Source organism: Drosophila albomicans, chromosome X (genome assembly GCF_009650485.2).
Source record: "Drosophila albomicans strain 15112-1751.03 chromosome X, ASM965048v2, whole genome shotgun sequence".
NCBI lineage: Eukaryota > Metazoa > Arthropoda > Insecta > Diptera > Drosophilidae > Drosophila > Drosophila albomicans.
The window spans coordinates 1,190,788-1,215,752 of NC_047627.2; the positions used below are offsets into that span (position 1 = coordinate 1,190,788).

At 36.5% G+C, this 24,965-nt stretch overlaps 4 protein-coding genes across 4 annotated transcripts; 3 read left to right on the top strand and 1 right to left on the bottom strand.

The window, feature by feature from the left end:
• LOC117577586 (probable serine/threonine-protein kinase roco9) lies at window positions 1-615 on the top strand. The gene is made up of 3 exons (XM_034262430.2): window positions 1-119; window positions 182-268; window positions 327-615. The coding sequence occupies exons 1-3, from the start codon at window positions 42-44 to the stop codon at window positions 465-467; spliced, it is 306 nt and encodes a 101-aa protein (XP_034118321.1). The 5' UTR covers window positions 1-41; the 3' UTR covers window positions 468-615.
• A 1,928-nt stretch (window positions 616-2,543) lies between these two features.
• LOC117577724 (uncharacterized) lies at window positions 2,544-2,973 on the top strand. The gene is made up of 2 exons (XM_034262627.2): window positions 2,544-2,745; window positions 2,821-2,973. The coding sequence occupies exons 1-2, from the start codon at window positions 2,544-2,546 to the stop codon at window positions 2,883-2,885; spliced, it is 267 nt and encodes an 88-aa protein (XP_034118518.1). The 3' UTR covers window positions 2,886-2,973.
• A 3,240-nt stretch (window positions 2,974-6,213) lies between these two features.
• On the top strand, window positions 6,214-11,427 carry LOC117577585 (sodium-coupled monocarboxylate transporter 1). The gene is made up of 5 exons (XM_034262429.2): window positions 6,214-6,730; window positions 7,775-7,934; window positions 8,001-8,066; window positions 9,140-10,233; window positions 11,002-11,427. The coding sequence occupies exons 1-5, from the start codon at window positions 6,492-6,494 to the stop codon at window positions 11,300-11,302; spliced, it is 1,860 nt and encodes a 619-aa protein (XP_034118320.1). The 5' UTR covers window positions 6,214-6,491; the 3' UTR covers window positions 11,303-11,427.
• Window positions 11,428-18,064: 6,637 nt separating this feature from the next.
• On the bottom strand, window positions 18,065-18,613 carry LOC117574618 (uncharacterized). The gene has a single exon (XM_034258509.2). It carries the CDS (start codon window positions 18,574-18,576, stop codon window positions 18,355-18,357), a length of 222 nt encoding a protein of 73 aa, XP_034114400.1. The 5' UTR covers window positions 18,577-18,613; the 3' UTR covers window positions 18,065-18,354.
• Window positions 18,614-24,965: the final 6,352 nt, after the last annotated feature.

The window sequence follows — 24,965 nt, forward strand, 5'->3', positions numbered from 1 at the left end:
CGTGGAGTTCAGTAAAGTTGCAGTTGCATTTAACATACGATATGAAGTTTTCGACTTTGACTTTTCTAGGCTTTGTGCTGACTTTTGTCTGCTTGATGCATAAGACACCCGGTGCCGAGGTAAGTTTAAATCAAGTTAGCAATCAAGTCTTTAAATTTTAACTACTTTCTTCTAATTGTAGTCGTGTAATACTAACCAGCTGAGGCAGTTGACCAATCGCTTCTGCAATGTGTGGGATCCTCTGCGAATTTGCCATACTCTTGTTACAGTAAGTTCTCCATCGATTTCTGATTTGAAAACATGCATTTATTAATTGCACTTTATAGAGAATTGTGACCACAATTGATTGTGTTTGTCAACCGGATGAGACAACCTCAACTTCAAGCTCAACTTCGACTTCAACTTCAACTTCGACTTCGACTTCGACTTCGACCTCAACAACGGAAAGCCCAACGCCAGCGTCGTAAATGGCGATACTGCTGGCGGACACTGTAATCTCAATACTGTAAACTGTAAACGAATGTGATTGCGAATGGAACCTAAACATTTTGTAATCCCTTTTTTAATCTATCCTGTGCATGCCTTGTAATAAACTTAACCTTTTCTTCAGCACAAACAAGTTCTTAAAATAGGAGGGGAAAAGCGGGTTGGCTGCCTGGCTCCTTGACTAGCTAAAGCTAGAGATGGAGCTAGAAGTGGAGCTGGACTGGGGATTCGTATTCGTATTCGTGGACTGCGCGCATCCTGAACCGCAGCAAACCAGACCGAAAACAGTTGGGGCAACTAATTAAAACCACTTTAGAAATGCTTTCTCAACTGTAAAGTTAGCTATAAACAACGACCCATGCACAGACACACACACATACACACACACACACACAGACAGACTGAGAGACATATGCAACTTGAAACAAAATTAAAAAGCAAATAATATTCATAGCATTCCAACAGCGTCGACGGCGGCGGCGGCGGCGGCGGCGAAATGCTTAAAAAAAATTCCAACATAATTCCAAATAATATTACAACACCTGCAGAAATGTTTCAAGTGCAGAAACACATCCCAGCACACACACACACGCACACACATACACACACACACTCGCACATGCCGTGTGTTAAATGTGTAAAAAGGGCTTTTTCTTGAAAAATCGCTGCACTGGAATTAATTAATGCGCCGCTGACGCTAACGCTAACGCTGCTGTTGCTGCTGCTGCTGTTGCCGTTAAAAATGAAATGCAAGAAAAGAGGGCGAAAAATATCAAAAAGAAATATATAAAAATTGAGTGGATACAGGGCTTAAACGACACGCAGAAAGCGGTTCAATAAACGTATTCAAAATAAAGATGATTACAAATAAATACATGAGAGCAACTAAAATGAAACTAAAATAAAACGAAAATTGACTTTACTCTCAATGAAAATATAATCTTTACTCAATTCAGTTCACTTCACTTGTCGATGGAATATCCAAATTATGTTAAATTAAAAATGGCGATAACTTTAACTCTTTAGCTCTTTTATGCGCATAACTTATGGACTCGACGTTGTCTGTTCGTGTAGCGCAGAATGAGTGCTATGAGTACTTATTTGTAGTATTCATTTGCAGGATTCATGTTCAGCGTGCGTCGTATAGAATTTTTGATTCTGATTCGAGTCCGCACAACACTTGGCTCCATGCGTATGTACATATGTGTGTGTGTGTGTGTGTGTGTGTGTGTGTGTGTGTGTGTGTGTGTGTTAGGTTACACCTGTGCATTACGCTGCACTCATTTGCAGCACATGTCTGTGTGTGTGTGTGAGCGTTCGTTTGTGTATTTAGATGTGGATGTAGTGGCACTTGCTGCTCATTTTATGCTTCGATTGACAGCAAAGTGCAGACGCTTTTTGCCAGCAGGAACAAAATAAATATACGTATATATGTACATAAATTATATATATATATGTGTATATATATATATATATATATACATATATGCAATGCTTGCTTCGTACTAAGCTGCGAAGACAGTAAACATGCTATTAACAAATTTGCAAGTGTCTCCAAAGCTTTGCCAAGCAACAATTTTTTGCTGCATACTTTCAGGCTGTCGAATCAAATACGCAAGTGCGAAGCCAAATTGTTAATCGCGGCTATCTGCGACCTGAAGAAGTTATAATCCAAATCATAAAGAAGATAAATTAATTTTAATAAAATGTTGACTTCACAGTTTATTTGTGGTAACATGGATTCAATAAACAAATAATGTGACAACGGTTTGGACCTTAAATTATGTCAAGCAAAAGTTTGTTGCATACTTTCAGGCTGGCAAATCAAATTCGCAAATCGTTAATGCGATCTACGATCTGCGGAGCTGAACAAATTATAATCTTAAATACCACTAATGTATGGATAATAACTCGTGTCTTCACAGTTCATTTGCTGCTTATTGAAGCAATGTGGACACAATTAGGTCCTTTAATTGTGCAGAACAAAAAGAAAGAGATTGCGATCAGTATTGTTTTCACTATAAAAAGAGCCGCCAAATGCTCATTAAATTGTAGTCATGACTTCTCATTGGATTTGTGTGACAGTCGCACTGATCCTCTGTCTGTGCTCTTGGACTTGGGCAGCGCCGTCGATCGAGCATTGGAGTAAAATTGACGAAATGGAGCGAACTATAAAGGAACTGGCCACCACGGTTCTGGCAATGAATGGCGCTGGAGCTGAAGGACGAGCGGCGGACGGACTTGGGACTGAAATCGGAGGCAAGTATTTCAAGCGATATATTATAATGTTTTTCTACATACTTTACTTTACTTTACTTAACTTGTAACAAACAGATGGCGAAATCAACTTGGATGTGCTGAGCAACGAGGCTGCAGCTGCCTTGGCAGAACTCACTTAAGGTTCTCATATGTGAGAAGCATTAAAAACGAACTCTGCTCTTCTAGACCCTATGTTTAGCAGTCTTAGAGTGTTCTCGAAACTAAATACTAATAGCATCTTTTTTTTTGTTTAATAAAGTATGTAGAACATACTATAAATGTTATTCTGAATACACATTCTCAAAATGGATTGATTTTATGAATAGCATTGTGTAAACTCATAATTATAAGAGTTGAAATGAAAACGCAGTTTTATTTGAAATCTAGATAAGTTGATTAATTCGCCGAGCACTCTCAAACAAACAAAAACGAGAGTGATCTAAAATTGGCACATTCTTTTTATAAGTCGCAGTCAAACGAAAGAGACAAAGAGACACAGAGTGTTCACAAATTTCAGCAAATTAACTTTAATCCTAACTGATAACTAACAAATTACACTAGCTATATCTGGCACGATCACAGAGTGCGTCTGTCTCTCACACACACACACACACACACACATCGCCCTACATGCTGCTGATATGCTGAACTCGGAATCGGACTGAGTTATTCTCAGTGCTCAGTGCTCGGTGCTCAGTGCTGAAATTGCTCACTAAATCTAATCAAGTTAATTTACGCAACCAAACTACAGTTCGGCACCCCAAATAAAATAAAGAAACCCCCTTTTTGAGGTGCACTTTGACAAGCTTAGAATATCGAAAATGAAACAAAACGACAAGAAAAAAAGAAAAGAAAACGAAGACGAACCCAAGATGACACTGTGTTTATCTAAGGCAAAGCCAATTTGCGTCAAGTTCTTCAATTTGTGGAAATTTTGAGGGGCAGGTGGATGATCCACAATGTAAACAGCGACGCGAACTTGGAGCTATCAGCTGTTGTCGCCTCTGAATTGATGTTCAGCAAATCAGAAAGAGAAGCAAGTGAGAGGCTGCCAAGTCAGTATGATGAACTACTAAATACCCTGCACCCATAACATACAAAAATTTGAATTGTTTAATACATAATTATATTTTCACAATGACAAAGGTCTTAGAGAGAGAGGGGAGCATATGATATGAGTTCTCTTCATCTCAGAAGTCGCCTGAGTGAATGTGTGAATGCATTTTGGCAAAAGTCAGCATTATCCTGGATCCTGGTTGCCTTGAAACGTTGCGGAGATCTTTTAGATATGAGGTATTTCAGATGGATTCGGAGTTTACATTGTTAAAAACATATTTATTTATTTTCACAATGAGCTAATACAAATTGAAGTTTCTGCATTCAACATCTAACAGCTCAATAACTAGTCAAATTCTTATATGCTCAGGAAAATGGTTAAATTTATTAAAGTGCATGCACAAGAAAAATTAAAAAGGATTCAGAAATTACAAATAGATTAGATTCCGCAATCATTTACAGTGTTCGTGATCAGTATCGCCATCGCTGTCGCCATTTCTCATTCCGTTTTATGAGGCAAGGCCACAGAGACACTTCAGATTGCTTGTGATTGACTGAAAGTGCAAATATATTTATGCATGTAATTACCATTAGTCAAGAATTGCTGAAATCTCTTACGCCAATGACAAAATCACAAATTTCTTTGTATGGTACTTTTATGAAAGACCAAGATGGAAAGCCTTTGCAAATGAACTCCTTTGCTTGGTTAGCTGCTGAATAACACGTCTGAAAGTAAGAACTGATTATTAAAACGGACTGAACACATTCAATTAACTTGTCTTAAACTTGCATCTGGTTCCGGGGAGGTTGATGTTGTAGTTGAAGCTGTGGTTGCAGCTGTGGTTGAATCATCAGCGGATGCGCAAGCCACGACCAGGACGAGGCCAAGGAGAATCAAGGTTGAGAACTTCATCGTAGTACAATAGTTGGTAGTAACTGAAACGCTTGTTTTCACACTGAATGTCCAAAGGAATTGGAGTGTATTATATACTCGAAAATTTTACCTGGATTGCCGATAATGAAAGCGTGCTTATTGAACACGATTCCTATTAAAGATAAAGCGCGCCATGGGAGTCGATAATTCAAATGACTCAATAATTCAAGAAAAAAATCATTATTGATAATATTAATGAACTATACTTCAAGCTAGTTTCTTGAAGCAATTAATTTGTACGATTGTTTTTTAATTTGTTCAAAATAATATATTTGTAAGGAAAACTATATTTTTGCGATTTCAAATCCTGAAAGATATTATCAAAGGTAGTGTATTAATCGGATTACTTTATAATGAATGTGAATGTTATAATTCAATACAGTGTAACAAAAATACTCGAAATATACCAAATGCTAGATTTGGTATATTGATATAGTAATACAAATATACCTTAGAGTGTAAAATATACCAGATTGCCAGCCAAAACAAGACTAGACCCCTCGTAAGTAGGCGTTTTTCCCCATACAAAAGTATTTCTTGAATAACTTGTATAATTTTTATCTGATCTGTAATAACCAATACCTCTTACTTTAAAATTACGCTTAATTTTCGATTTCTATCGATTTTTGGGGGTGGAAGTGGGCGTGGGAAAAATTTTGAAACACACTTGATCTGAGCGCAAAGATAATCTCTTATAGTCTTTGAGACCTAGGTGTCCAAGCGGACAGACAGACAGACGGACATGGCTAGATCGATACCCATCTACCCTATGACTAGTAATTATAAAAATATTAAAATATACCGACAGCTATGTTTGTTATAACGACATAATATTAGATTCAAATTATGCAATAAAGTACAAAATATACTTAATTGCCTTCTGGAATTTTTATTTGATCGTAGTCAAATGATCAAGAATCATACCAACAGTAGTTATTATTGCTACTCTCAGACTGGCAGACGGATGCTGATCAAGAATATATATGTATACTCCTTTCATCTGTTACACACATTTCCTGCCTTCTACCCTAAAGAATTGATTACCAATCAATATATTACGTTCAAATTGTATTTATAGTGTACGTTTCTTATATACAACCTATCTTGCGATAATGTTATATAATATATAAAAAATACTAAAATATGGCGATATATATATTTGGTATATCGATATAATATTACATTCAAAAGTAAAACATTGAGATGGTGTTCAATTTAATCGAATAATGTAAATAATGTTTTGTTCGCTCGTTGGTTACGCACATGCAACACTGTTTAACCCGTTGAGCAGGGTATTTGCGAGTGGCGAGTGGCAAGTGCCACATATAATATCATTAATAATAATAATAGAGACACGAGCTCTAGTGTCTCTCGCAATGCGAATGTTAAAACAAATCTAAATCTAAATCAGAGTGAGAATCAAATAATAAAACGAAAAAAAAAAAACAAAAACACAGTTAGTTTGGGCAGCTCGCTCGTTCAGTCTCATCCGTTGGAGAGGCTGAGCCGAAGCCAGCGAAGACAGAAGACAGAAGACAGAGCAAAAGATGCCACATGTGGCATACATAGATGTGTCTTGCTTCTCAGTTCAGTCACATGTGATGCGTGCAGCTGTGAACGTGCAGCCAACGGAGTCCGGGAATCATTCGTGTGTCTGTGCTTGAATCACTCGCGAATCGTTTGATCACCTCTCTTCATTCATTCCTTGTTTTTTTTTGTGTTCTGTGTTGTGTCCTTTGTTCAAGAAAAGAAGAACATGCATGTGGATGAGCTGAGAACGAGTCTGCAAAGCTTCGGCTGGCCCGACTATGTCGTCTTCTGCCTCATGCTCGCAATTTGCGCCATCATCGGCATCCACTTTTGCCTCCAACTGCGACGCGAGTCGAAGCAACTGAAGCATGGCGATCCCGAGGAGGCAGCCAAGAGTGCTGCCTCATATCTGGTGGGCGGCAGGAAAATGAAGATCTTTCCCATTACCATGTCACTTATAGCGAGGTAAGTCTGTTCGTCTTCAATGCTTAATTAATTTATGACTGCTGCTTAAAATTCGTTGGAAATTTACGAATTTCTGTTCGCATTTAATAATGGGTATTAAAAATAACTTTGAAGCAACTGAATCTTCAAGTATTCTAAACAGTTCACTTTAGATTTAGATTAGAGTGTAAAGTCAAACATCTTCAATTCTTTTTAATTCTTCTTCATTTCGAAGCAGCTCAATTTTCAGGCAGTTCACTTCAGATAAATATAGTTAGATTTAGACATATTCAATTCTTGCCAATTCTTCTTCATTTCAAAGCAACTCAATCTTCAAGTAACCAGTTCACTTCAGATAGAGGTAGATTTAGATTGGAGTTAACGTAAAGGCAAACATCTTAAATTCTTTCTAATTCTTCTTTACATTGAAGCACATAAATCTTGAAATATTTTAACCAGTTCACTTCAAATAGAAAGAGTTGGATTTAGACTAGAATTGATGTAAAGCCTATTCTTTCCAGTACTATTGAGTTTCTACACTCTTTTTCTATCTTGTAAGTTGCAGTCGATTATCTTTGTTGTGTCAACCTTTGCATGTCCGGGAACAGAGAACATAGAACCAAGAGGCTGCTCCACTTACAGCCAGTTATGTCTGCTCATCAAGTGTTATTTTTAGTCGGTCCAGCTGCGAGACACAGTCACAGTCTCAGTCTCAGTCACAGTCAGAGCTACATAACTGTGCCTATCAACGCACAAAATCAAATAGATTCATGAATTCGTGCCCCGCACAAATGCAGGAAAAGCTCTGTAAACGGGCAATTTGAACGCCTCCCAAATGATGATTGGCTAATTGAATTGCATAAAACGCACTTTGATCTCCCCAAAGAGTTTCCAGACGATGGACTGACACACGACAAGCCCCAGAAGTGAAGGTCAAGTGACAAATTCAATCTTGGGCAATCTCTCTAGCGTAGTATACTATAGATACAATTCATAGATGTATGTGTCGTAATTTGTATGCTTATTTAATTTCCCCCTCCACTTTTCCACTCTTCCACTCGACAGCTTCATCTCGGGCATCACACTTTTGGGCACACCAACGGAAGTCTATCTATATGGTGCTCAGTATATGTACATCATGGGATCCCTCATCCTGATGGGACTCTGCATGTTCTATATTTTTCTACCCGTTTTCCATGACCTCAATCTGATATCCACCTACAAGGTATATTGTTGTTTATGATCTTTATTCAGTATTTTTTTAATACTGTATTGCCCTTTTTTGAATTAGTATTTGGAGCAACGCTACAACCGCAGTCTGCGTCTCTTTGGCTCCGTGATGTTCATTATGGCATCGGTAAGTCTAAGATTTTTAGTACTTTAGTATATTGTTTGTCATTGCCGAAAATTAAGTGGCGATCAGATAAACATTGTCGAACTTACATATGGAAGAAATAATTTTATGTTGAAAAAGAAAAAGGTTTCTGCATATATGTTTCAGGTATATTTTGAAAGTAATAGTATACTAAATATAATGTTCGGCATACTTTAATGTTTTTTCGGTATATCAAGTTGGTATATATTTTATAATAATACCGCATTGTTTTGCTATTGTTGAAAATGAGTAGCGGGTATTTCACAGTTGAGCACACTCGACTGTGGCTTTCTTGCTATTTTTATTCTTTTTACTAAAAAATGTAATTGTGCATTTTGTCAAAATAATCATATAATAAAAAAAATTAAATTCCAAAGCAATTTGGCACAACCTTACATAACAAATTTCAAGGTAAACGGATTTTTTTTTCGTTAAAAATAGAATAAAAACATTAACATTCAAAACAAGATTTGGATTAATAAATCATAATTATTACATAATCTTAATCAATCAAACAAATTATTAATCTAAACACTTTAAGATATGTATATAACATCTATAATTGTCTAAAAAGCCGAACAAATATAGGTAAATGTTGTCATATAAGAAATCTTATTTTTCCATTTATCTGAAAACAATTGTTTTCTTAAAGTCAAGTTTACTCTTGACTTGCAACATTAATTTAACACAATATCTATATGAGTTACAAAACATATATAATTGAATTATTATTATTTAAAGTTATCAGTAGCCAAATATGTTACATAGATGAAGCGAATAGATGGAACGAATTTATTAAGTTTACTTATATCAATTGCATTTAAGGTTTTACACTCGTAGTTACTTTGGCTGGCAATCTGGTATATTTTGAACTATATTAATATACCAAATACATTTTTCGGTATATTTTCAGTATTTTAATGTAATAATTTGGTATATTTGAAAAGCAATACCATACTGTTTAGCTTTTATTCTCAATGGTTATCGGATATCTCACAGTCTGTCTTCTGCTTTGCATTTACATATTTCCCTGATCTGTCTGCCTCACTCTCCAGCTTTTGTGGCTGCCCATTGTGATCTACGTGCCGGCGATAGCATTCAACCAGGCAACGGGCGTGAACATACACATTGTGACGCCATGCGTGTGCGTGGTGTGCATCTTCTACACCTGCATCGGTGGACTGAAGGCAGTGGTCTGGACCGATGTCATCCAGACACTGATCATGTTCGGGGCGATGGCGCTGGTGCTGATCAAGGGCACGCTCGACATTGGGGGTCCGAGTGTGGTGTGGCAACGGGCCAAGCAAACGCAACGCATCGAGACGCCCAACTTCAATCCGGATCTCACCGAGCGTTACACCTTCTATTCGCTGGTGCTCGGAGGCGTGGCGCATTGGCTCAAATCGAATGCGATCAGCCAGAACATGATTCAGCGCTATCTATCGCTGCCAACGCTGCGACACGCTCGCATTGCCATCTGGACATTCATAGCCGGCGTGCTGACCTTTCTCGCCATCTGCGGCTATGCCGGGCTGCTGATCTATGCCACCTACGCCGACTGCGATCCGCTGGAGACGAAGCTGGCGCAGCGCAACGATCAACTGTTGCCGCTGCTCGTCATGGAGACGCTGGGCGCGTATCCGGGATTGCCGGGTGTCTTTGTGGCTGGTGTTTTCAGTGCAGCACTCTCCTCGCTCTCCACGGGTCTCAACTCCCTGTCCGCTGTGGTGCTCGAGGATTTCGTGAAGACCTTCCGCCGCAAGCCACTGAGCGAGGCCCAAACGGCGTTTGTGATGCGCAGCGTTGTCGTGCTCTTCGGCATCATCTTTGTGGCGCTCGTGTTCGTCGTGGAGAAACTGGGCGCTGTCCTGCAGCTGACCATCACGCTCACCTCGGTGGCCAACGGACCGCTGTTGGGCATCTTCACCGCCGGCGTCATGCTGCCCTGGGTGAACTCCAAGGGCGCTCTGCTCGGCGGCTTCACCTCTCTGCTGGTCATGACCTGGATGTGCATTAGTGCTCAGCATGATCTCGTCACTGGCGATATCGTGTATCAGCGTAAGCCGTACTCGACTCTGGGCTGCAATTACACCTTCGCTGGCGTGCCCGGCGAGTTCAGCAGCCTGCCGTTAGATGGCGCCAACACCACGTAAGTTAGCCATTTGTTGCAATTTTTATAGCCGCTAATCCATTGGGTAGAAGGGTAGGGGAAATGTAGTTAAAAGACAGAAGGAGTCATCTGCGACCCGATAAAATCTGTACGTATGTCCGGGTGAACACCTCGATCTCAGAAACTATGTGTGTATTTTAGTATTTATTTTGGTATATTGATTTGGTATATTTTAAGACTAATACTGCACAGTTTTACTTTTATTGAAAGTGAGCAGCCGATTTGATATAAGTATTTTTCATATATTAATTTGGTATATTTCATAATTTGATGATAATACGATTTGGTTATTATAGTCTGGTATAAATTTGACGTGCAATACTATGTATATCGATATGCCATTCTGTATAATTTAGTACATTTTACACTCTATAGTATATTTTACATGTTATAATTTATCGATATAATCAATATGTTATTCTGTATGTTTTAGTATATTTTGTAGTGTATTTTAAGAATAATACGGCACTTTTTTGCTTGAGTAGCCAGTTTGATTTTAGTTTTTTTGATGTACTAATGTGGTATATTTTATAATTCGGTATATTTTAGTATATTTTAGTATTCTTGGTATATTTGGTATATTATATAAAAATGGTTTGTTTTTATAACATTCTTCAATATACCTATTTGGAAAATTTAAGAATAATACCGCATTGTTTTGCCTTGCGTATCGAGTATTTCCCAGTTGAGCACACTCAACTGTAGCTTTCTTAATTTAATTTTAATTTTATTTCTGCTATTTTCCAGTCCCGCCGCGGCATCATCTTTTCAACTGTATCGCATCTCGTATCTGTACTTTACACTGTTCGGCGCCCTGGTGACGATTGTTGTGGCCCTGGTCGTCAGTCTGCTGCTGCGTGAGTCCGATGTGGATGCGGTCGACCCACGGCTGCTGACGCCCTTTGTGCGACGCTGGCTCGAGCGACGTCGCAATCGTCGCAGCCAACTGCCGGCGGGGAAGCATCACCAACAGCATCAGCAGCAGAAGGGCAAGGGCAAGGGCAAGGGGAAGGAGAAACTGAGGGCGCTTCACGAGACGACAACGTGAATCAGAGGAGAGCAGGAGAGCAGAAGAGCAGGAGAGGGGCAGCAACAGCATCTTCTGTGTGTCGGGCCAAAAATGTTCCTTCGGTAGCTTAGCAAATATATGTTTTAAATTAAATAAAATACAATTCCAAAAATTATTTATGTACGTAGTTTTTCGGCTTCAAAGCAGCATTTTCTATGTAATTAGAAAAATGCCCGCAGTGATGGAACCCGACCCTGAACCCTTGCTAAATCAAAGCAAACTATACACTAAATTAGACCACAAAAAAAAAGAAGACAACTAAAAAATAGATGTACTGAAACTTTTGCCTGGCCAAAAATTGGGAGAAGGGGTAAAGGTGTGTCTCTTTGAGGGCACAAAAAGGGTTCGGCTTTAGTTGAGCTTGTGCTGTTAATTGAATATTTACTGTTTTCCATGTGTGGTTAGTCCAACTACTAAACTCAATTCAACTCAACAAACTATTCGTTTGTACTCATTTCGCATCTCCTTCTCAGTCACATTTGTTTAAGTAGGTTTAGGCCCGTTTATGCAGCAAATTGAATTGTTAATGAGCTGACAAATGTTTGCGGAATTACTTCTCAGATGCCATACTCCAGTCCAGTAATAAAGTATTCGAAAAAAATCCATTTAATTGAAAATTCAGTAATTCATGATTAGAATAACTTTCAATATTTTAACAATTATTCATTTTAGATAGTTTTGTGTTTCACGCAATCAATACTCAATTTCTCTAATCATGAAAATTATAAAAATAAATTTATTAGTAACGAAAAAGCCTAAGCTCACGACGCTGCCTTCTCTTATCAGCGAGCTCAATTAGAGTGAAACACGATCTTTGCGAGTATATAATGCACTCCAATTCCTTTGGACATTCAGTGTGAAAACAAGCGTTTCAGTTACTACCAACTATTGTACTACGATGAAGTTCTCAACCTTGATTCTCCTTGGCCTCGTCCTGGTCGTGGCTTGCGCATCCGCTGATGATTCAACCACAGCAGCAAGCACAACATCAACAACCGTGAAACCAAAAGTATGTTTAAGACAAGTTAATCGAATGTGTTCAGTATTTTAATATTTTCATTTTTTTTATATCAGTCTTGTGATACCAACGAACTGAACAAGTTGAAGAATTCAATCTGTCAAGAATTGATTCAAGAATCTTTTATAAAGAACGTTTGGGGCCTTAGCAATATAGCTCTATTAAGTTGCCAGATTTTCGTTACGGTAAGAGACATTAAACACTTTAAACTATCATATAAAAACATTTCTATATTTCAACCATCAGAATGCTGTGAACATTCTAAAGTGCGACTGTGGCAGAGCCGCATAAAAAACGGAGTTAGACGATGGCGATACTGATCACGAACACTGTAAATGATTGCGGAATCTAATCTATTTGTAATTTCTGAATCCTTTTTAATCTGTCCTGTGCATGCACTTTAATAAATTTAACCATTTTCCTGAGCATATACATACATATGAGTATTTATTTAAACAATGATATGGCAAAATTTTGGTAAAAGGATCTTGAAAAGTAGATTCCAAGTCTTGGTTTTGAAAATTTCTCTTGAATCAATAATTTTAAGTTAAAAAAAGTTATAAAACAAGATATCAAATATCTTATTTTAAAAAGAAATCTAGTTTTATTATACAGAGAAAAGAGTTACATAAAAACTATATTGCAAATTTTGTTTTCATAACTTTTCAACTTTAATAAAAATCTTGAATAGGAATTCTTCATTCTGAAAATAAGATTTCGATCATCATTCATGGTTTTTAGATTCAAATTATCGTTCGTAAGTTCTGAAAGCTCTCAAATTTAACAATCTACATTTTGGAACGTTTGCATTTTTTATTCAGTTCAGTTCAGTTCAGTTTATTCGGTTCAGTTTTTGCAATTTTTCGATTGCTGAATTATATGTTAAATTCAGTCTTCAATTGAGAATGTTTATTCTTCCAATTTGAGCGAAAATCAATCTTATTTCAATTTGGAATTATTCTAGAGCTGTTCATTTTGATTAAGGATTTTGCTTCTTGCTTCAATGTTGAAATTTTTCCATTTTTGAAACACGAATATAATCTTGAATTTCAAGTAATTTCAATCTAGAATTTTTGTAGAATTTTGATCTCTTTTAAAGAATTTTTCTTCTTCGCTCATCATATAATTACGATTCAAGATTTTATTTTTGATTTCAAGAGAACAATCCTAAGCTGAAATATATGTAACATATATATAATATAATTTTTCGATCTTTTATCAAATTCTATATTGGAGTAAAATCACGTTACCATTTACGAATATTAGTCAAAGAGTTGCAAAGACAACTCATGAAAGACAAAGAAAAATATACTTCAAAACATGTGAAGCTTATTCCTTCCCCTCTCTCTAGTTCTTTCTCTCTCGCTCTCTCTCTGTTTCCCCCTTCCAGACGTGCACACTTTGGCAACCTGTGTACTAATAATATGCTGTATAGAATTTCCATAGCTAGTTGGCTGGCTCTTAATTAGCCGCTACAAAAATAAGCTCGCACAAAAGACAGCGGCGAAATGTCATCAGAATGCATAATGACAACGGTTCGCAATGGACGCTGGACGTGGCGAGGAGGAAGGGTTGGGTACACAGAGCCTGGGGGCAAAAAGGAGCTCGAAACTCAGGTGCAAATCTCAAAAACAGACAGCACATGTGCGCCACCTTGCGGCGCATTCAAAACTATGGTAGTTGCATGGTGTGAGAATGGAAATGAAAATGGAAATGGAAATGGAAATGGAGACAGAGACAGAGATGGTTCTGGGCCAGATCCCAAATCCCAGATCCAGTGACAGCGACAGTTGTCATATGGGTGGATTGTTTTTCGGCCACGGACGGAAACGGGAGCTGAAGCTGCCCGCTAACGTGCATACAATGCCAGCACCAATAGCAACAACAACAACAGCATCAGCAGCGGATACAAAGAGTAAGGAAACAACAACAGGTACAACAACAACAACAACAACACCAACGAGAGGCACAACAAGCGCTGCTCAGTTAACTTGTTTATGTCGCTGTTTGCTTTTGTGTTACTTTTTATGTCGGCATATAATTTGTTTTTGCACCTTTCGCATTCCATTTGCGACGAGTCTATTAGCTGCCTAAGTCACTTTGTTGCACTTCATTTTGGTGAAATTTAAAAATATATAAATACAAATTTCGCTTTTATTTGTTAGTACTTAGCTTATTTTATTTAATACTCTACTTTGGTTGTCCATTCTTTGGCAATGTACTTCAGATGTGATAGATTATACTATAACTTTCATTGGTGTTAATCCTTTGCTCACTCGCTGCTCATTGCTTATTTTCGATACATTTTCAGAAATCGATTTGAAAGATCAAATTTACTATTTAGTTGTTATTTTTTCATGCTAATGTTGTTATCTATATATTAAATATAAATTTCAGCACGAATATATTTTCCACTCGTTACTTAATTTGTATTTATGTGCTCGATAATCAGCCAGAAGGATCTTTTAAACTATAAATTTAATATTTTAACGCTAATTTTTGCTACAAGAATCGTTATTTTGTTCTACTCGTTACTTTGAAATTTAACACGAATAATTTTTACTCAGTACAAGTTACTCGCTACGAGTTTATTGTTACAGTGCTTCTATGCGTTCGCTACTATTTTGTACGAGTGATATTTTAAAACAGTACGCTTAAAACATTTTATAAAATTTTCAAATATATTCTAAGATTTACCTTCGCACTCGTTACTTAGCTCGCGGTGGAAGCGTATTTGGACTACTGCGAATTATGGAACTTCTAACTACTCATCCATGGTTCTTTTATTCTTTGAATCTCAACCAGAATTATCTTTACTCGTTACTTGTTACTATGCTTCTATACGCTTACAACTATTTCTCACAACGAGTGATATTTTAAAACAGTATGCTCAAAGCATTTTATAAAATTTTCAAATACATTCTGAGATTAACCTTCGCACTCGTTACTCGTCATTTAATTGGCTCGCGGTGGAAGCGTATTTAGACTACTGAAAATTTTGTAACTTCAAATTACTCAACAATCATTATTTTGTTCTTCTCGCAACATTAAATTTCAACATGAATAATTTTTATTCGTTACTAGTGACTCGTTCCTAGTTACTCGTTACTATTTACTCGTTCCTACACTTCTATGCGCTCGCTACTATTCTGTACAACTAGTGACATTTTAAAACAAGTTGATTAAAGCATTTTATACCATTCTTAAATACATTCTGAACTTTACCATCTTACTCGTTACACGTCATTTAATTAGCTCGCGGTGGAAGCGTATTTGGACTACTGCGAATTATGGAACTTCAAACAAAACTCTTGCAGACATGTGCAACTGTTGACTGGTTGGCCCGGCAGCCATAAATGCCAGTGACAATTTGCAGCGGGTCTACTACAACTACAACTACAATAGTTCCCCCCCATTCCCCGTGCTTCTAACCGATCCTAAGCGTACCCAAGTCCCCCCTCTTCTTCCCACTGGAAACTGCGAAGCACTTTGCTATGAAAGGTGGCAGCGTTTGAGGCTGCTGTTGCTGTTGCTGCGGCACAAAAGTCATTTTTGATTGTTTTCATGAAAATGAACATAGAAAAATTATAATTAAAATTCATATGGAAATTGTCGAAACAAGAAGAAGGAGAGGGTCAAGGAGAAGGAGAAGGGGAAGGGGAGCAGAGAATGTCCGAACAATAGAGCGTTGGCCTTGTTGTATTTATTTTTGTTGTTGCTGTTGTTGTTGTTGTTGGAGCTACTGCATGCCAAAAAATGATTTCATCTAAAAAACCTAAAGACCAAAGAAATGCAACTGGGGGCAATGGCAATGTGTGTGGTGGGGGGAGGGGAGGTCAGGTGGTGCTGCCAAAAAGGGGCTGTGAGTCGGTTGAGCTGCGGGCGTATTGTTTGTGGAACATGTGCTAAGCGAACACACACATTGAGAGAGAGAGAGAGAGAGAGAGAGGGAGAGAGACACGCACAAAGACTATGTGGATGAAACGACAACAATGTCAGGTCTAAATGCATTAGGAGAACGGCCTCTACCTGAATCCCGTTCACTCCTTCACCTCTTAGGCGACTATCCTTTTCCTGTGTGATGGGAATGTTGAAAGGGAAGGGGGGGGGGGGGAAGGGGCATGGTGGAGCGAACGCATGCCGGCTGCTCATTTTCTTGTTGTCGTTTCATTTTGGCACTTTTCCGTACACTTTTATGCGATAAAATATTTAATTATATTTGGCAGCTTGTTTGTGCATTGTGCGGTTAGCCTTTGCTTTTGCTTTTGCATTTGCCAGTTGCCCGTTGCCAGTTGCCATTTGTCCAATTTACAATGCTTCTGCCCTTAGGGAGGCAGCTGTGCATTTTAAGTGCCAGCCGCAAAGTATGCTCTGATCTTTTCTTTAATCTGCGCAGCTTATAAAGCAAGTGCAATCTATAGGCAGCTGCGGCGTTCCATTGAATAAACCCCAATCTGAAAGTAGAATTTATCAATCATACACTACATTGAATATAGCCCAACCTGAGCGTAGAATTTATCATCCATACAAAGGATATTCAAAAAGAAAATTAATAAATAAATGATTAATTTTTACTTAATATTATTATTTATTACTTATTATTAATAAATATTAAAATAAAATGTTACTTTTCTTTATTTTTATGTATGACTTGTTAAGGTGCCACAACAGAATAAACATCAATTACACAAATTTATAAATTTCGCCACCAAACCAGTAGAAAAAACAAAGATTAATTCCACATTGTGAGTTATGGGGTCAGGCTTATATGTTAATATGTTTTCTTATGTGTTATGTTATATTATTTGTTTGTACGGATTCTTCGCTTAATTAATAAAAATTTTCAAAAAAATAAAACATTTTTAAAAAACTACAACTAAGAAAGTCGAGTGTACTCGACTGTGAAATACCCGCCATCCATTTTCATTGAACTCTATTCGCTTCGAAGGCGTGATCCTGACAAACCATGCGAAATATATCGGTATCGTCCTTGACAAGAGACTCACTCTTGCCCCATAATTAGAAGCTGTCACTAAGAACTGTAGCCAAAGGTTTAAGAAATAGTGCTGGCTGCTTAACAAAAGAAGTAAAACATATCTTGGAGCTATGAGAGTCGTATATGAAGATTGCATAGTCCCAATATTTGGACGATTGCTGCCAAATCGAACTACAAGTGCAATCAGGTACTACAGAATAGAGTGATGAGGAATATAATGGATTGCCTTGGAACGTGAGAGGATTCACATTACATCGTGATCTGAAACTGGACTCTGTGGAGGAGCAGACTGGCTAATAAACCATCAAATCAGAATCGATGGGAGACTCTTACCTGCTAGACCACTGAGGCGCTTAAACCGTCAAGGTTTGTTCAAAACGTTTATTCAAAGTTTTTCCTAAATGTATTGTTATGCTTCATTGCTTTATTAGTTCAATGAAAAAAATATTAATTAAAAGCAAAAAAGTTGGGTTTGAGTCTTCAAATATTGCAAATTTATATTCCAATAAAATACTCAAATATAGCAAATATTTTATAAATATAAAATACACCGGAATAAGCATTAGTTTTAGTTATCTGCTATATTTTGTACTCTGTGGTATATTTTTATTGTAGTGCCATATCGATATACCATATATTTCATTTGGTACATTTAAGCATTTGCAAGGATTCACCAAAACGTTTATTTAAACGTGAACTTCAATAATTATGTCCTATAAGTATGAATAAATGTTTTGTTATGGTATTTTATTGCTCTACTGCTTCAATTAAAAAAAGTTCAATAAATGCATACACCGTGGAGTTTGATTCTTAAAATATACCAAATTTATAAACCAACAATAACTCATATATACCAATGGCAATATTTCGTATATATATATACCAAAAAGTACAAACTACAACAGAATGAGCATTAGGCTTATGTTTTTATGTGTGCTGTTGTATCGCACGTATACTTCATGTGATCATCATTAACAAAAATCAAATGTGTGTGTGAATTATTGGTATAAGAAGTTCCTAGCCAGGCGCCACAGTTGCTACAGTTGTAGCCGCTGTTGTTGTTGTTGTCGTCGTCGTTGTTGTTGTTGTTGTTGTCGTAGTGGTCAATGGACGTTTGATGATCGTAACACGTATGCAACCAGCATGATCCGGATGCTCGCCAACTGGTGCGGCATGCAACTCGCCAATCAGCAACAGAGTGCAGAGCAGCAACCCAAAGAGATGCATTGAGCAGCGCATATCAATGGCAAACGAACAAATCACTCGGCTTACTGGCCAATCGAGACTGATGGCTGCACTCTCTGTTCGCGCTAGATTTATAGTTGTCTTCAGTGATCCGCTGCTACTGCTGCCATTGAATCGGGTAATAATAATTGCAATTATATTTTTACTGACTTAGCGCATAGTATTTTTTCTATTTCTATTTCTGTTACTGTTTCCATTTTCATTTCAATGTGAACTTTTTATACCCGCTACCCATAGGGTAGAAGGGAAATATAACTTTGTGGCTACTGAAAATGTATGAAACAGGAAGAAGGACACATCTGCGACCTCATAAAGTTTTCATTATCTTGTATATTTTGTATTCTGCGGTATATATGCGATATACCAAATTTTTACTTTGGTAGATTTCAGTATTTTTTGGTTTATTAATTTGATATATTTTTATACCCTTATCAGTCTGGTATATTTTGTACACTATGGTATATTTTTATTGTAGATCAATACTGTTGGTATATTTTAGTATTTTATGAAATATTAATTTAATATTTTCAGCCGCTACCCATAGATAATCTGGTATATTTTTAACTCTAGTATTTTTTGAACTATAAAAATATACCATTTATACCTTTTGGTATACTTTAGTATTTTTTGTAGCAAATTAATTTGGTATATTTTAAGAATAATACAGCACACTTTTGCTTTATTCAAAATAAGTAACGGGTATATCACTGTCGAGCACCCTCGACGGTAGGTTTCTTAATTGTTCGCATTTTCATTTGTGCTCGCATCACATTTGCAGTTGAATTTGGTTTCATTCATTTTGTGTTGGTTGGGCTTACGTGTACTTCTCTATACTCTTACAGCTCGTTAATTAAATAACTAAAATGTATATATTATTATTTACTAAACTGTTAAAATAATTAGTACAATAGATACTCAACAAATTAAATGGATTTCATTTGTTCGATGATTTTCATTCTGTTTTCTAGGGTATATAATAATCCGCTAAAGAAGCAAATGTTTTCTTTATTCGTATATTATAGATCATTATTATTATTTTATTCGTATGTTATAGATCAATATCGATCTAATGCTGTTTAATTGTTGCTCCCCATTTCGAATTGCCCGCTAAATGCCAATTGTTCACATGCATTTCGAGTGTCAATCCATTCATAAGTATTTGCATTCGCATTCGCATTCAATGAGCGAAATGAGTACTACAGACCAGAGAGACCGGAAATACGCCAGACTTTAAATTATTTGCAATCATATCGAAATAGCGATATCCCAAGATTTTTTTTAGTTTTATTTTTTTTTACATATCTCAGTAGTTGGCATTATAATTATGATGCATGATGTCATTCGCTCGGGGGAACTTTCCTCTTCAAACAATATTAATAGTTGATTCATTTCGAGTGACATCAATTAGAGCAATGCACTCATTTTGTGCCGCTCGAATATTATTTAAGATTAACATCTCATCGCTTGCCCACTATAATTGCATTGTCGCTTGTCCTCCTCTGTTGAACTATGCGGTTATTTAGTTCAGATCAGAATCTATAGACAGATTTCAATTAACATTTTTCTCACTTGGACAATATGTTTTTATTAAACGAATTCATCTTTTAGCACTGCTTTAAATCAATGTTGAAAATTAAATTTATTTGTGATGTATTTAAATGCACTCAAAAAAAAAAAAATTTTTTTTATTGCCAAGGCAATAATTGAATTGACGATTTCTCAAAATTGCAATCCGATAAAAATTGTAAAAATAATTTAAGAAATAAATTTTTGACATTTGGCTTTGGAGTCAAAGGTGTTAGTTGCTTTAGTTATATAATATATATCTTGTATACTATGGTATATTTTTGACGTAATAGTATATTGATATATCGAATGTAGCCTGTGGTTTATTTTAATATTTTTTAGTATATATTTTATGTATAATAGTGGAATATTTTACGCTTTGTTTTTATTTTCTTGTCAGTATGTTGCGGGTTTTAATTTATAATTTAATTTAACATGATGTTGGTATATTCATTCCGAATATATTTAAAATACCGCACTGTTTATTTTATTTTTCAGGTATTTTGGTATATTTAATGAATAATATAGCACTGTTTTTCTGTTGTTGACAGTGTGTAGCGTTTGTTATCCAAGTATTCTTTTGGTATATTCATTTGGTATATTTAAAAAATACCGCACGTTTATTTTATTTTTCAGTATATGAATTTGGTATATTTTATGGCAGTGGGTAGTAGATTTGATTTTAGTATTCTTTTGATATACACACGCATTTAGTATATTTTAAAAATACCGCAGTGTTTTTAGTATATGAATTAGGTATATTTCATGGCAGTGGCTAACAGATTTTATTTTAGTATTTTTTGTATATTAATTTAGTATATTTTATGGCAGTGGGTAGTCGATTTTATTTTACAATTCTTTTGATATACACATGCATTTAGTATATTTTAAAAATACTGCACTGTTTTAGTAATTTGGTATATTTTATGACAGTGGGTAGCAGATTTTATATTTGTATTCTTTTGGTATATTCGTTTAGTATATTTTAAAAATACTGCACTGTTTTAGTATACGAATTTAGTATATTTATGACAGTGGGTAGCAGATTTTATTTTTGTATTCTTTTGGTATATTCATTTGGTATACTTAAAAAACACCCGCACTGGTTATTTTATTTATTAGGTAAATGAATTTGGTATATTTTATGACAGTGAGTAGCGGGTTTTATATTATTTCTTTTGGTATATTCATTTAGTATATTTGAAAAATACCGAACCTTTTTCCTTTTATTAAGAAATGATAGTAAAGCACTCTCGCCTGAGGCTTTCATACCTGTTTGGTATTCATATTTGATATGTAAATAAGAAAGCGACAGACATTTGCAACAATTCTCAATTAGTTTTATTAGACATTCACAATTTTTGCTATTCCACTACATTTGCTTTATTCAGTTGCTCAATTATGATACAGTGCAGAGAGTGTAGGATCGATTATTTATACAGTTGTCAGATTCCAGAGTCGAGTTAAAGGTTCGGCGTCAAATAAGCTTCATCGCTGATTAACCAGAGGAGGCTGCGGTTGTGCGGGGTGGTGGAGGACCGCCGTGAGGTGGACCGCCCGAAGGCGGGGTTCCGGCAACGCCAGCGGTATCCCGTTGGGCGATCGCATGGAGTGGAGTACGAGTTCCTTCGTGCAGCGCTGCGTTGCCAGCGACCAGTTGCTGTCAGTGTCAGGGATTTTGGGAAAAGGATTAGCTGAGCCTCGAGGATATGTTCAGTTGCTACTTACCATGAGGACGGTCAGAGCGAGAGCGATAAGCAGATAGAAACGCATCTTGATGTTGGTTGTAGATACAGTTGTTGCAATCTGTGTCGAGGCAGCGGTTTATATTTGGGTCTGGTTCTGATTTGTAAGCTGTAATTTCATCAAAATGCGAAATTATTGTGACACATTAAATATGTAATTGTGTTGCTCAAATAGCCGTTGATTTTCCCATTTCCCTTTTCGATTTGTTTACACTTTTTTTTGCGTTCGTAATGTGCGTCAATTATCATGTGCACCGAAGCTATTTGTTTTGTTTGCTGTTGGGTTAATTCAGAGTGTGAAAATACACAAAAAATAATTTATTATCAACTTTAATAAGAGGTCTGGCAATGAATATGGATTTATAGTTCCCATAATAAAGTTATTGACCATCACAATGAATATTGCAAAAGCATCTCGAAAATAGTTTCAAAGAGAACTCGAATTTGTTTTGCTTTTAGTTGACCTTAGGCAAAGCAAAGCATTCATCTAACATAAACTGCCCATGTTACATAAGCTCATAAAAAGTTGGCTTTATTGCAATGTGTCTGTCCTCATCAATAATGATATAATAATGCCAAACTAATGAAATGTATCCACTGAGCACTCTGAGCCACACAGCAGCAGCTCGTCCTTGTCATCTACTATTTGATCTACTGCGACTTCTGATGATGATGCTAGGCGTGAGAGATAAACATAAACGTGTCGGGCAACTTTTATTGCGATTTCTCTCTCTCTCTCTCTCTCTCTCTCTCTCTCTCTCTCTCTCTCTCTCTCTCTCTCTCTCTCTCTCCGGAAAACTAAGGTGTGCGGTGCGGCACACTGAGCGAAATTTTCAACAACTACAACTTAATCTGTTCAAAATACCTATAGACAGTAGTATATTATATTTAATAATATACGTGATTAGTCAAAGAAATACGTAAAAAACTAAAATATATTTGTCCTATTTAATAAATATTTCTATTTAGTTATTTTTAATTTACATATTTTAGATTATTTTTATTTTGTCATGACATTGCCTTTATCGCAAATCCGATTAATAATATACATTTTTGTGGCAAAGAAAATGAAAATAAGAAATATTTACAACATTTAAATTCCACATAAAATGGTTTTGTCAAATTTAATAAATATTAATATTGAATTATTTTAAATGTACTTTACATTACTTTATTATTTACATTGAAAATATAAATACCAACGATTTATGCTATACGCACTTCTTATTTTTAATAAAAGTAAAACAGTGCAGTATTTTTAAAATATACTTAATAAATATATACCAAAAGAATATTGTTTTAAAACTCGCCACCTTTTGTCAACCATAAAAAAAAAAACAATTCCTAAAAAAAAATTACCAAGTGTATATACTGAAAAAATACTAAAATATTACAAAATTTGATATTGATATGTTACAATTTCAGTTTCATTTCATATCATATTATTATGTTATTGATTGAGCTTTAATTCCTATACTATTTATATAGTATATTTTATGTCGATATTATATTTCTAAAATACATTTATAGTATATTTGGAAATGCGTTTTGGTTTTTTTAATCAAGTACTTTTTTCAAACAATTTTTACTTGAAAATATATATCAAAATTTTACCTTTCTCTCTGGATTTATTTTTTTGTAGTGTGCTATTTTAGATTGCGGGGTTTGTTGAGCGGTTGGGCAAGTGTCATGTAACTGAACTTTGACAGATTTGCGAGAGTATAACGCACACACACACAAAGAAAGTGAGAAACATTGAAAGGAAAGTCGTAAACTGTATGAGATGAGACGATGATGGAGGGTGAAGTCGAAAACCGAATCGTAAAAGGCAAAAGTTGCAGCCTCCATTTCGACAATGTGTGTGTGTGTATGTGTGTGTGTGGGTGTATGTGTGGGTGTAGAAGCATTTATTGGATTTTTATGATAAGCAACGACAGGTCACAGACGGGAGTCACTTAAATCGTGCGTTTCTTCTCTCACTTTTCTGATTCCCAGATTTTGTTGTTTATTTTGAAGATTTTGATTTTTATTTGTGTTTGTGTTTGTATTCCTTGATTTCCTTTTGCCGGGGCACTTAGAGGGCAAATTGTTGCTCTTATCGCTGATGGATTGACAAAAAGGCATCCTCCGTGCAGGAAATGTGTGTGAAAAGTGGCTTAAAGTAAGCACGAATTCGAATTCGAGATTGAAACTGAAACTGAGACTGAGACTGACATCCTGAACTGCTGTTGGATGGCACAATGCAAATCAAACAAACAATAAATTCAGCGACGGAGACATTGTTGCATGTGGCAGATACCCCTCGCCATCCCCCCTCCCCTTCCCTCCCCTCCTTTGTCATGCTCCTCTTGAGTGTAGACAATGGCGCACACCGGCAGTAAAACGCATGCATATCCTAGAAACATTAAGGATATCCTTGAGTAGATGCAATTTTCTAACCAATATAATTCATAAATTTATTTTCAATCCTTTCCGCACATAAATTTTCATATTATACTCACACACACACACACACACGCTTAGGTAGCGACTGTGTCTTTTGTCTTGCTCTGACCAAGGTCTTTTTTCCTATAGGCCTATTGTCCTGCATATCCTGTGCATCTCTCTCTCTCTCTCCCTCTCTCTCTCTCTGTCTCTGTGTGTGCATTATTATTTGTCGTCGTGCTTGTCATTATTTATATGGCCAGGCCAAGAGATAAGTTGCTTGCAACGTTTTCGGCTGCCAAGGCGCAACGTTGTCCTGCAACCGAAAGCTACAGTAACTAGCAATTACACACACACACTGACACACACACACACTCGCACATCGATACTAGAGAGTGCAGCAGGCATGTCCTTTAGCCTGCCAAGGTTTGTTGGCCCAACATTTTGATTTATAAATGCCAGCGTCGACTCATAGACCGACTCCAAAATCCAACGACGACGACGATTCCAACTCTGGCTCCTCCGTTTATGTCTCCGTCTCCGTCTCCAACTACGATTAAAGGACTCTGCAAGTGCAACGACTGCAGAGAGACTGTCCCCAACCTGGACCAGAGTGCAGCTACTTTTGCTGACTGCTGCTGCTGCTGT

Coding starts and splice junctions, on each gene's coding strand:
- LOC117577586 (XM_034262430.2), top strand. CDS start 42: ATGAAGTTTTCGACTTTGACTTTTCTAGGCTTTGTGCTGACTTTTGTC. Junction 120..181: donor ATAAGACACCCGGTGCCGAG/GTAAGTTTAAAT, acceptor TTCTAATTGTAG/TCGTGTAATACTAACCAGCT. Junction 269..326: donor TTTGCCATACTCTTGTTACA/GTAAGTTCTCCA, acceptor TGCACTTTATAG/AGAATTGTGACCACAATTGA.
- LOC117577724 (XM_034262627.2), top strand. CDS start 2,544: ATGACTTCTCATTGGATTTGTGTGACAGTCGCACTGATCCTCTGTCTG. Junction 2,746..2,820: donor ACTTGGGACTGAAATCGGAG/GCAAGTATTTCA, acceptor TGTAACAAACAG/ATGGCGAAATCAACTTGGAT.
- LOC117577585 (XM_034262429.2), top strand. CDS start 6,492: ATGCATGTGGATGAGCTGAGAACGAGTCTGCAAAGCTTCGGCTGGCCC. Junction 6,731..7,774: donor ACCATGTCACTTATAGCGAG/GTAAGTCTGTTC, acceptor TCCACTCGACAG/CTTCATCTCGGGCATCACAC. Junction 8,067..9,139: donor TGATGTTCATTATGGCATCG/GTAAGTCTAAGA, acceptor CTCACTCTCCAG/CTTTTGTGGCTGCCCATTGT.
- LOC117574618 (XM_034258509.2), bottom strand. CDS start 18,576: ATGCGCTGCTCAATGCATCTCTTTGGGTTGCTGCTCTGCACTCTGTTG.